The 13032-nt window shown below is 37.7% G+C and overlaps 1 protein-coding gene across 1 annotated transcript; it reads right to left on the bottom strand.

Annotated features, from left to right (window-relative positions):
• Positions 1 to 557: 557 nt before the first annotated feature.
• On the bottom strand, positions 558 to 11197 carry LOC132303139 (uncharacterized). The gene is made up of 3 exons (XM_059800262.1): positions 10978 to 11197; positions 10740 to 10883; positions 558 to 1005 (listed from the first exon to the last, which is right to left on the bottom strand). Exons 1-3 carry the CDS (start codon positions 11149 to 11151, stop codon positions 862 to 864), a joined length of 462 nt encoding a protein of 153 aa, XP_059656245.1. The 5' UTR covers positions 11152 to 11197; the 3' UTR covers positions 558 to 861.
• Between the last annotated feature and the right edge of the window lie 1835 nt (positions 11198 to 13032).

Raw genomic sequence — 13032 nt, 5'->3', positions numbered from 1 at the left:
TGTTGTCCTCATTTTTGGATTAAACAAAGTTGTACCTACAATATACATGTGTGAGCCAATCAATACCATTTACAACGTGGACGTTTAAACTTTAAACTTTAGATTATAAACCCTTTTGATTTAACATGTTCCCCTAAAAAATGGTATAGACCCTAGTATGAAATACTGAAACTGATTTGATTCGGTCCCATTCATATCTTCTTTGAATACATACTAATCTGTTACGTTAGTTGATAGTTTATGGTTTCTTGATCAGTTTAGTGTATAATAGGGTGGTTAGATGTTTTCCTTAGTTTTCTGGATATGGAGTTTCAGAATGTCACACAAAGTATTTCTGCTTTAGAAGGAAATCAGTGTCTGTAAACATGAGAGACAATGCCATGACCCACACGAAAACCTGTCTTGCCGGGAAAGACCCAAAGGGGCGGCGAGGCACCTATTCTCAAAATCACTCCACATAATTAACCCTGCAAATGCAAAGCCACTTACTGGCAATATAACTACAACATTATGTTCATTTCAACACCCATCACCATCATCTCAATCAAGTAAAGATCTGATCAAATGGCTTTTTCTTCCACAGAAAACACTATATGAGGGGAATAACCCAGCAATTCAAGTGTTTTTGCCGCTGCTCAAACTGATGAAGCCAGAAGAAGCTATTTAGGTCAGGTAAGACATTCCACAAGTATGTGTCTTATCATAATCCATAATCAAGACTTCACATGGTTGCATTGGTGATTTCTATGAATCATACCATAAGGACATTTATTAGCAAATACACCAAGTTCGGATACATTACACAAGGGTGAGGCAATTCCCAAGCAACACCTTCATATGATATACAGATAAACAGGCGCTTCACATTCTGCTAGAGACAGCAAGGTATTTAGTATGGCGTCCCTGAGCAATAATTTTCCCCGTCTTCTTCTTCCTCAACTCAACGCTGACTACTCCAATGGCCTTCCCAACACGTAAAATCTTTGCCTCTATCTCAATTTCCTCCTGATCAAACAAAACATTGGCATTCTTCAAAAACATTGCAGACAGTAAATTATGTTGACATTATATATTCTCAAATCATTTAGCATGACAAAGGAAAGGATAAAAAATGAAAGAAAATATCCAGATAATAAGAAAAAGTTTGGCAAACAAAACCTGTCAGGAAAATAAACTGATACCAGTGCAAACAGCAAATCTTGCTAGGTAAAAAATCAGCCCGCAAAAAGACCATTATTAAGTGTTGGTGTCGCACCTAAAAAGCCATTATGCATCTAAAAAGTATGTCCCATGGTTCAATTTTATTATATTATCGCTTCACAATGAGTTAAAATGCCTACTTTGAACACTATGTCACATAAAAATATTATTTTACGCAAAATAAAAGAATATTATGAATAGTTAGTAGTGTCCTTGTATCCTTTCATTTTGGAATTTTATATACCTAAATCTCAGACACATACACGAACTCGACAAACATACCCGAGTACAAGTAACATGGCCCGTGTCAGAGATAGGGATGATAGGTGGAGACGACCTCACTGATGGTTGCCTAAGTTAGAATTTAACTAGTGTGGATCGCTCAGTCTGTAATTGGTTTAGCTCGGACATGAAACTGAGTATGCTTTATGCATTGGGATCAGTTTATTTAGCTCGGACAGTTCAATGAATTATTACTTATCAAAAAAAAAAAAAAGAGAGAGAGTATGCTTGATGTCAGTACAGGTTAGTGTCTAGTCTGTGTCGAGTATATAGACTTGCATGCCTCAGTGCTTGATGCATTAACCTGTTGGATTTCATACATGTGTTAGGGAATTGGACGGAGATGAGTTGGGTTGTGCTTACATATTGTTATATTCTATATCAACAAAAGATTGTTGGATTGCATTATACAGTATTTGCTGATTAAGAACTGCTTAATGTGAATATGATATGTAAGTTCTGAAATATCTGTATTATTATTATTATTTTTATTTTTATTAGCTATTTTTACTTTTCAGCCTTTTATTAAGTGTTTTATGTAAAATCCCCGTAATCATGGGATCAGGTGGATAAGATCCCCGTAATTATGGGATCACGTAGATTTTGGCATATTTCTTATTTTTCTTTGATTTGGTTTCCTTTCTTTGTACCATATTCTTGTATATAAATATAGTTCTTGGCTCTCAGTTTGAATTAGCCAAAACCCAAAACAACTTCTTTTTTGGTATCAAAGCAAAACAAAAACCTTCGCCTCCCCATCTTCCTCCCCAACGCCGCCACCTTATCTCTCCCTCTCTCCATTTTCCATCACCTCCAGCGCACCTCTATCTCCTTCAAGCCCTTGCGCCGGACCCCTCAGGTAACCCTCTGTTTTTTACTCCTTTTTTAGGAGATTTCCCTTAGGTTTTTTATGACCTAAGGGTCCTTCTGGCGTTTTTTTTTTCTTTGTGGGCTGCCGGTGTTTGTTCGGCAATATATATGGAGGAAAGCACCAATTTTTCCGGCCTTATTTTTTCCCCTTTCCTCCTACTTTGACGTGTGGACTAGTCTTATTTTGGTACTATGACTGATTCTAGTAGCCAAAAGGATACTTTATCCTCCGTCCAGTATACTTTATCTTCGGCACATCATACTCCGGCACAGCGGGTTACTAATATGCTCTTGAATGGGCGCAACTTCTTATCTTGATCCCGTTCTCTTCAACTCTATATTGGAGGGAAAGGGAAAACTGGTTGGCTTTTGGGTCTAGTCAAGGAACCGGAAAAGACGGATACTAAATATATTGCATGAGACATGGACAGGTGCACCATTCTAGATTAGACCTTCAACTCAATGGAGGAGCGTATCTATAATATGTTCATGTTTCACACTTCCATTTTTCGCCTACGCTAGCCCTTAACAAGATGTATGCCCATTCTCGCAATGACGCTCGTATCTTTCAACTCTATCTGGAGATTGCTCATACATCTAGGAGACACTCAAGCTGTCAATATCAAAGTATTTTGGGTACCTCCAGTCTAGGTGGAAAGAATTAGCACAGTATGAACCTCTCCCCGATTTCTCTGAAGAAGCTGCAACTCTTTTGGTCAAGACACTGGACCGCCAGCATACCTACTAGTTTTTTATGGGTTTACGATCTGAGTATGATGCTCTTAGAACTCAGATCATAAACTCCTCTCCTGTACTGTTGACCATAAGGAGCATAGACGTCAGATCTCTCAGCAAGTAGCTTTACCAGAGACTCCAATTGATCAGATGGTTCTTGCTGCTAATTCTAGACTTTCAAAGGGAAAGGTTATTTGTCAACATTGTGGAGCCACGGGTTATGTAAAGGATCGTTGTTTTAAGCTTCATCCCGAGCTAAAGCAGAAATTTTCTCGTAATCGTCCTTCTGGTCGTGGCCACACTGCTGCAGTAGCCGATACTATTGGTAAGTATACTACTCCATAGATTGTTGTCCCTCCTGCTTCAACTCCTCCCAAACCATCTTTTCAGGACTTCAATCAGTTACACTCCCAGATTGGTCAGCCTCAGGAGCAGTTCGGAGCTTTATTGGCTCTTCCATTCCCAGGGCTACTATAACTACATGTCCTCCTCTTGCTTTTCATGTTAAAGCGGGAAAACCTACTTGGATTCTAGATTCCGAAGCCAATGATCACATGACTGGTGAGTTGTCACTATTTTCTACTCTCGTTACCCCTGTTAGTCTAGCCGATGGGTTAACCACCATTATTCGTAGTAAAAGAGATGTTCATATATCCCTTGATATTATTTTGCCATATGTTCTTCATGTTCCTAACTTTGCATTTAATCTTCTATCTGTTAGCAAACTTGCCAAATCACTAAATTGTGCAATGATTTTCTTTCCTCATTATTGTGTTTTACAGGACCAGTGTTCAAAGAGGATTTTTGGCAAGGGATATGAGCACGATGACCTCTACTACTTTAGGGATCGTCCACTGACACCTCCTCCACTTACTTCAAGCCTTCAAGTCTCTGTTCTTCCAGTTTTTCGGTCTTATGATTTTTCTTTTCAAACTTTAAATTTATGGCAAGCTCGCCTTGGGCATGTAAACTTTCAGTATTTATGTCTGCTTTTCCCTTCATTAATAACGGCTTGTAAGGATAATAAGTTTCAATGTGAGAATTGTGAGCTTTCTAAGCATACTAGAACAAGTTATATTTCTCATATGCATCGTGCACCTAGTATGTTTGATCTCATACATTCTGATGTGTGGGGTCCTTCTCCTGTTACTGCTTTTTCGGGGCATCATTATTATGTCACATTCATTGATGATTATTCCCGCTGCACATGGGTATATTTACTTAAAAAGAAATTCGAAGTTTTTCCCTTGTTCGCTCAATTCCTCCAAATGATCAAAACTCAATATAAAACTGTTGTTAGGAATATTAGGTCTGACAATGGTCGTGCAATGAGTTTCGGTCTCAACTTAACCAACAGGGTATTCTTCATCAACTTACTCGTCCATATACCCTTGCACAGAATGGTATGGCAGAGCGTAAAAACTGCCAACTAATGTCAGTTGTTCGATGTCTTTTAAGTGGTATGAATGTGCCAAAGTTATACTGGCGTGGTTCTTACAACTACTTTTCTCATTAATTGTACCCCTAGTAAAGTATTAATGGTAAGGCCCCCTTTCAAGTGCTTCAGCCTTATATTACTCTTTTCCATCACGCCTCGGGTGTTTGGAAGTACATGTGGTTTCCTCACCCCCTTTGCAAGTCTATTCTCGCCGCCCTCGTGCTCCGCCTCCACTGCCTTTATCCTCCTTAGATACAGGTTCAGGTACATCTCCTCTCTCTCATTTACATTTCCCTTACCCTGTTCCTTAGTCTTGGTATCCCACTCGGGACCGCAAACCCCCTACTCGATTTGGATTCGCTTGTAGTACTGATTATCCTATTTCGCAATATATCTCCTATGATGGTCTTTCAGGGTCTTACCGAGCCTTTCTAGACAAACTTGATTCCATTTCTATTCCCAAAAATGTGTCTGAGGCTCTCTGGAATTCTAATTGGATGACTGCTATGATGGTAGAAATGGATGCTTTGCAGTAAAATGAAACATGGGAGCTTGTATCTCTCCCTCCTGGTGAAAAGATTGTTGGTTGGAAATGGGTATTTAGTGTTAAATATCTAGCCGATGACTCTATTGATCGGTATAAGGCCAATTTGGTGGCCAAAGGGTTTACTCAGATTCCTGGTAAAGACTTTAATGATACCTTCGCTCCAGTGGCTAAATTGACCTCAGTTCGTTTCCTTGTCTTCATGGCTGCCTCTCACAATTGGCCTCTTCATCAACTTGATGTGAAGAATGCTTTCCATAACGGTGATCTTTTTTAGACTATTTATATAGATCCTCCACCCGGTTTTCGGGCTGAGTATGCTGGAAAGGTTTGTCGATTGCGGAAGTCTTTGTATCGGTTAAAACAATCTCCTAGAGCTTGGTTCAGCCACTTCAGTGATGTAATTCTATCCATGGAGTTTGTTAGATGCCATTTTGACCATACATATTTTATCCACCGTTCCTCCACTGTTGATATATCATTCTTCTTGTCTATGTTGATGATATCATCATTACTGACATCCCTGGGATTGCTCAAGTAAAGCTTCAATTGGCTAAAGCTTTTGATGTGAAAGACCTTGAGCAGCTCAGATATTTCTTAGGAAAGGTTGCTAGATCTAAGTAGGGTATCTCTTTATCGCAAAGGAAGTATGTCTTAGATCTTCTTCAAGACACGGGTATGCTTGGGTGTAAACCTACTTCCACTCCTATGGATACTAATCTGAAGATCTCGACCGAGTCTGGAGATCTTCTTTCTGGTCCCTCGCAATTACAGCGCTTGGTAGGAAAATTGATTTATCTTACCAACACCCGTCCTAATTTGGCTTTTGTGGTTAGTGTGAGTCAATTTATGCATGCTCCTTGTACAACGATGCGGTATATCATATTCTTCGATATCTTAAGTTATGTCCTGGACTTGGATTGTTCTATTATTCTAGCAGGCAAGTTAGTATATCTTGTTTCAGTGATATAGACTATGTTAGGTCCAAGACTGACAGACGTTCCACATCTAGTTTATGTACTTTCTATGGAGATCATCTTATATAATGGAAAAGTAAGAAACAACCTGTAGTTTCGAGATCTTCAGCAGAGGTTGAGTATCGTGCCATGGCCAAAGGTGCTTGTGAGATTCTTTGGCTTCGATCTTTCTTGGAGGAGCTAGGGCTAAGTGAAAAACAGTCCTCACACTTGTTTTGTCATAATAAGTCGGCCATCATGCTTGTTTCAAATTCTGTTCTTCATGAGAGGACTAAACAGGACTAAACATATAGAGGTGGACATTCATTTTATCAGAGAGAAGGTTCATTTAGGAATTATCAAGTCATGCTTTGTTCGGTCCGCTAATCAGTCGGCAAATGTGTTCACCAAATCCGTTGGTCCATCTTTGCTTCATTCCTCGATTACCAAGGGCTTGATTGATATCTTCACTCCAGCTTGAGGAAGAGTGTTGAAATATCTATATTATTTTTATTTTTATTTTTATTTTTATTAGGTGTTTTATGTAAAATCCCTAATATCATGGGATCATGTGGATAAGATCTCCGTAATCATTGGATCACGTAAATAAGATTCCCATAATCATGGGATCACGTAGATTTTGGCATATTTTCTATTTTTCTTTGATTTGGTTTCCTTTCTTTGTACCATATTCTTGTATATAAATATGATACTTGGCTCTGGGTTTGAGTTAGCCAAAACCCAAAACTTCTTCTTTTGTAAGTTATTAACTACTATTTGAAGCTATCCTAATTATTCCATGGATTTTTTTAGTGAGTGTTTCCTATTGGCACTCGTAATAGTTCCCAACTCTTTTTCCTTTACGGACGAAAATGTACAAAGACATGATTGCTCCCAGTCAGAGAGGAACCAAGGATGGAAAAGTTACACATTTTTAAGATTGGTACATCCTGGACGGCGTGCTATACACAGAATTTTTATGTATCAATTGAGGTTTGCGTCCAAATTTTATAATTTAAGGAGACTTCCATGAAAATTTTGTAAATAAACTTTTTGTATGTGAATGAAAGTAATTGATGAGTGGGAAATTGAGTTTGAAACGTGATGAGCTATCTATTTCACACCTTAATCCCCTAGATCAGGGGGAATGGAGTTGTAACATCCCCCCTTCTCTCTCTCTCTCTCTCTATCTCTCTCATTTGCTTTTATATTGTCTCTCTTCTCTTCATCTTGAACTCTTTTCTCTTTTCTCAAATCTCCTTTTTTCTCTATCTTACCTACTCTTATCTTCAAATCTTATTCCCCTTAAACCTTCGAAATACTTCTTTTTTCCCTATTTCTTACACTTGAAACTTCTCTTCTTCATCTTGAACTCTTTTCTCTTTTCTCAGATCTCCTTTTTTTCTCCATCTTACCTTCTCTTATCTCTCACATCTTATTCCCCTTAAACCTTTGAAATACTTCATTTTTCCCTATTTCTTACACTTGAAACCTAAGTGAAAACTACTTAAGTTAGAGTACCCTAGCAGGAGTACGTGAGAGAGATAGCAAGATCAAATGGTTTTTTTTCCCACTTTCTTTACTAGAAAAATACTTTTTCTTTTCCATTTTAAAGGGTGTAATAGGCCCCTGTGAGTAACACTAAGTATTGCAATGGCACTATATCATGGGGGTGCCCCATAACCCATCCCATTTCCCCACCCCCTAACCCAGTTGGATACTAAACTGATGGGATGAGATGCAAAAAAACATTTGCTTCTTTTTACAATTTCTATGCATGCAGAGAATAGGAGAGAAATATAAAGAAAACAACTCTACACGATGTTACCAACCAAAAGGAAAAGGGGATAAAAAAGGGTTACAATCACAATGAAAAAGGTATTTATTTATTGCAGTAGTTATAATTGTTATCTTCCCCCAAACTGACTAACTCTAAGCTTTGGGGCTATCCTCGTGTTGTGCTTTGTTTTTACTCTTCCCCCAGCAGCCCCCCCCCCCCCCCCCCCCCCCCCCCCCGGCGGCCGGGGGGGGCCGTTTTAGCTAAAGATGGTACACCTTTCTTAGCTGCTTTATATTATTAAGATCTCAATTTTTTCTTCCTCGGATAAAATTCTTACCGAAAAAGGAAAATAGAGTGGGTGTTTGCTAAAAACCATGTACAATATAATATTAAAGAGAGTGTATACAACTACTCAAGATGATATATAATTAAGTGGTGAAACACTAGCTATTCTAGGAAAATATTTTTTACACAAATCTAAATTGGTGTGGAGTGCGAACATGGATGATCACAGGTTTCACATTGCCAGGAGTACAACATAACAATTGTGAAAAAGGATGAGCTATGAAGGATGGAAACTTCTACAAAAGTAGCACGTCCGTCTTGGAAAACATATAGTTGCATCCTCGAAATTATGCAATTCTTAGTACAGATACAAAAAGAGAGCAAGCAAGAGCGAGAGCAAGCGAGAGCGAGAGCGAGAGAAAGAGAGAGTCAGAATCCTATAATCATCATCGTCATCTTTGTTTTTATCCCAAATGAATTTAAGTCGACCATATGAATTATCTTTATTTTCATTTTTTTCTACCTATGACGTATGGACATGAATACAATATATGAACATGGACATGAAAATGAAAGGACACAACAATATATAGGTATACATATCATATTTCTGTAGATAAGTATAAAAATGAAAATTTTTATGCACCTTTATATAAATTTAAAATAAAAGTTGTTAAGTCATGATATATACATATATTGCTATCCAACATTCGCTTATAGAAAAATTATAGCATACAAGCTAAAAGTCACATTGCATGGGCATGAGCATAAACTTTGGACTGAATTAGACATTATGTCCTCAATTATTCTATTTTCGCAAAAATTCCAAGTATTAGAACCCTTTTTATACTTCTTTAAACAATAACACTCCGATATTATACCTGTCAAGACTCGTTAAAACATATGTCTTGAAATATTTGAGAAGTAACAGTTTCTGGGAATATCTAAGAAACATTAGATACAAGTTCAAAATAAAAAAAATATATTTTTGAACTATAGATAGATATAAACTTAAAATAATAATTGTTTGTCATATTATATACATATTTAACATTCGCTCACAGAAAAAGTACTAGCAAACAAGCTAAAAGTTACATTGCATGGGCATAAACATTGGATTGAAGTAAAAATGAAATATTCTCATTATATCCTCAATTCTTCTTTTTTGAAGATATTCAAAGTGACAATAACTCTCTGATGCCATACTTCTTCAAGACTTGTTTAACATGTGTCTTGAAATATCTGAGAAGTAATACATGTTCAAACTATGGATACATTTAGGAAAATATTATACGCGTATCCATGTGTATCCATGCAGTAACAGTATCCAATATGGATAAAATATTGATTCGTCCCCCTTATAGAAGTATATGTACTTCTTAGTGTCCTTACCAAAATGCTCAACTGAAGGCATTCTGTTTATATGCAGATTTTTAACACCTATTTCTTTGTGTTATCATTTATGTTTCTAAGTCCAAAATCAACAAAACAGCCTCAAATTATTGGACATCTAACAAAAGGATTCTTACTATGCGATGTTCGAACTAATTTGATTTTGAATTGTCAATTAAAGTCCTAAAGGCATCAATTTAGGTAGTAGGAAACTAAACTAAAGCATCAAGCAAGTTTAATAATATATTTGCTTTCAACAACACCATCTTACTAGAATAATGATGGATGAAGCTAATTCAAATAAAGCACAATAAATTAATCAACAACTAATAATTAATACAAAGTAGCCCTTCCCACTATTACCCAAACCGCCATATGACACACAAATCAAGGTGAATGTGATCCAGCAAGATATTATTCTTCCTATATGATGAAAGGTTCGCCTCGGGCAACTTTTACCACTAACTCACACCGTTCAGATTCAACAATACTAAATTTAAGTGAATTGAACAAATTAAATCTCTTGGGAACACAATATCAATATGTTTCCAGTATTCTGAAAAACTTTAAAATCAAAAACAAGAATTAAATTCTTCCTCATCTAGAATAATGTCATTTAAGGTGGTTGAAGCCATTGAAATATAGCTCAATGTCACCAGCTACAACAACACAAATTATACTTTAATTGAAATTTTCCTCCTCTTTTATTTGAATTTCACTTCCCATGGAATAAGAATAACCATCTAAATTCATGAAAATGTGTTATGTAGCATCAATGTTGCCAACCATCCTTAAAATTACCAACAAAATTGATCTCCCATCACAATTTACACATACGTTTGTAAGAGGGTTTTTCAATCAAACTCTGAAGATGGGATATTAACAAACTCAACACCAGCAACAATATAAGCTTTTTACTATCTTTGCAACATTAGCACACTTGCACTGCTTCTAAACCGATCAACTTGAATTGTGGCAATATGGTGATCATGTGGCAGGCCGGCGTGCATTAAACCTAAACGCACATTCCAACATACAAACACAGTAGACACGAAAGAAAAAAAAAAAAAAATATATATATATATATATATATATATATATATATAATACATGTGTACATAAACATATATTTATAAAATTTAAATATTAGCAGTTGAGCAGAAACCGGTTTTAAATACTCAAAATTGAATTGAAGATAAAAAAAATTAGGAATATTAGGGGAAATATGTAGAAAGAGAATAGATGTAAGATACCCACATCAGCATAAGCAGCATCCAAGTAAGAGACGTTGATCTCCACAGAAACGCCGGTCAACGGAGCTCCAACAGTGTAAATAACAGCCGAACCCACCAAATCCACCAGAGTTGCCGTGGCCCCACCGTGCAAAAAATTGCCACTGTTCTTCAGTTTTGATAAAACAAGAGCAACAGGGTACCCAATCAAGTCAGTTAGAGAGAGAGAGAGATGGTTGGTAATGGGGTCATGATGTACCAACCAGTAAACGTTGAGGCACATTCATGGAGCAGATGATCCGTCCAGGTTCGATGAGATCGACACGTAGCCCTTCAAGTACGAAGGGCTCGAAGAATCTTCGAGGCATTTCATCGATTTTCGATGCGTTTTCGCCTTCTCCTTTTTCCAGATACCTCTTCACAGTCTCTAAATCCATTCTCAATTTTTTGTTTTTCTTTTTTTTAGAGAGAAAAGGAAGACCGCAGTGTCACTTACTTCTTTTCGTGTTTCCCGTGAACAAAATATTTGGGTAAATTACCGTTACATCCTTTTTCATTGGGGTTTATACCGGTTGAGTCACAATTTTATGAGATCTTTATAAACCAAATTAATGTTCTCTTCTTTCGTCTATATCAATGTATGATTCTATCCTACTGTTTTCCAATGAATTCAACAACTGATTACCGTTGTTGTTGTTGGTTTTTTATTTTTTTTATTTTTTATTTTTGTGGGTTTGGAAGTTAAATTAACTAACTAATGGAGTAGGAATTCGAACATGAACTTTGGCCACAAGGTACACATGCCCTACCACTGGGTTATCACACTATATCCAACAAGTGATTACAATTTGATACCTTCAAATATGAATCCCCAAATATTTTGTAATATGCTTTGATGCTTTGATTATGAGATTTTTTTTTTTTTTTTTTAAAGTATTGAAGAATGAGATTCCCAAAGAAAAAACTCTTAATTTTGCTAAACTTTTTAATTCTTTCTTGATTTAAATTTTCTCTATTATTTTCTTTCTAATTCTGTGGTTAATGTTGGAAAGTGTTACAGGGTCAAATCACGCCACAAATTTTTGCCTTTGTAATTGCACTTGGGGCCACCAAGTCTCGGCCAACGCACAACACAACACACACAATATAGGAATATAAAGAAGGCACACACAATTTACAGGGACAAGCTCCAACCTTTGCTCATATTAAACATACTACAAAGGAGCACAAACTCGTACAAGGAACCAAGGCTATGAATACACACTCTGTGTTTCACTCTCTGCCTAAACCATGCCCCTTGCATCCCAATATATAGGCCCTCTAGAAAACTGGCCATAACTGGCTGTATGTATCTACATACAAATAAGGTTGACATTTTCAACCTTCTAGGCAACTGACCCAATCAATCTCGTCCAACTCAGCATAGCAGTTTCCTCCCTCAACCGTTTATCTATGTCTGACATACTCAGTTGGACAATCCCCAACTGCTAGGAACTGCCCAATAACCGCTATAAGCAATACACCATATCTGTATAACCTATTACAACCGAGCATAAGCCACAAGACATATATGAGACAACTGAATATAAGCCACACAACATATCTCAACTGCTCCCCATGTCTCCTCCTTAATTGAATCATCCTTGATAAGCACACCTGCTGCCTACCAAGTGATATGTGGGTGCCTTAGCCTTAGCCATGGTCCACGAGCCACATCTAGTTAAGCCCACAAGTCTGAACCCACATATAAATGTCTCTGAGTGCACGGTGTGCCAAGCTATGCACGCCCGTGCGCGCGTGCTGATGCCCCTTTGTGCGCGCGCACATCTGTAAGCCCGCACGCGCGCCACTGTACACATGCCTTCGATAGTTTTGGGTGTTCCCCTCTTGTGCAACCACCTTGGAGTAGTGCAACACGTGCCCATGCACGTTGGCTAAGCCCTCTAAGCAGTCTATACCATAGCCCAACCGATGTGCACCAACCGACCCCTCTATTCCTTAGGGAAATCAGCACTCTGACAATAGTAAACATCACATGTGTTTGAGGAGTCATAATGGCTTTTCAGGCCCTTCCCAACATCCAAATCGAGTGCCGTCTGCATCCACCATCTTCTATGGACTCAAGGTACCTCCAATAAAGTTGCTAAACCAAAACCCCAAACTTCATTTTTTGCCATATTTATGAAAATGCCACTGGGCTCCCCCTAGTGCACGCTGAACATCGTTCTGAGCATCTTGTGTGCACGCTGAGCATCTTATGCACGCTGACAGCCCATTGAGCATCCTCGTGGCTATTTAACCAGAGCCGAGGTGTTCTC

The sequence above is a fragment of the Cornus florida genome, unplaced genomic scaffold, assembly GCF_030987335.1.
Source record: "Cornus florida cultivar Cherokee Brave unplaced genomic scaffold, ASM3098733v1 CherokeeBrave_3.0.0_Hap2_Chr04, whole genome shotgun sequence".
Classification (NCBI taxonomy): Eukaryota; Viridiplantae; Streptophyta; class Magnoliopsida; order Cornales; family Cornaceae; genus Cornus; species Cornus florida.
Note: the sequence above shows the minus strand (reverse complement) of the source record. Positions and strands in the feature narration are given on the sequence as shown.

Coding starts and splice junctions, on each gene's coding strand:
- LOC132303139 (XM_059800262.1), bottom strand. CDS start 11,151: ATGGATTTAGAGACTGTGAAGAGGTATCTGGAAAAAGGAGAAGGCGAA. Junction 10,884..10,977: donor ATGTGCCTCAACGTTTACTG/GTTGGTACATCA, acceptor TCAAAACTGAAG/AACAGTGGCAATTTTTTGCA. Junction 1,006..10,739: donor TGGATGCTGCTTATGCTGAT/GTGGGTATCTTA, acceptor TTGTTTGATCAG/GAGGAAATTGAGATAGAGGC.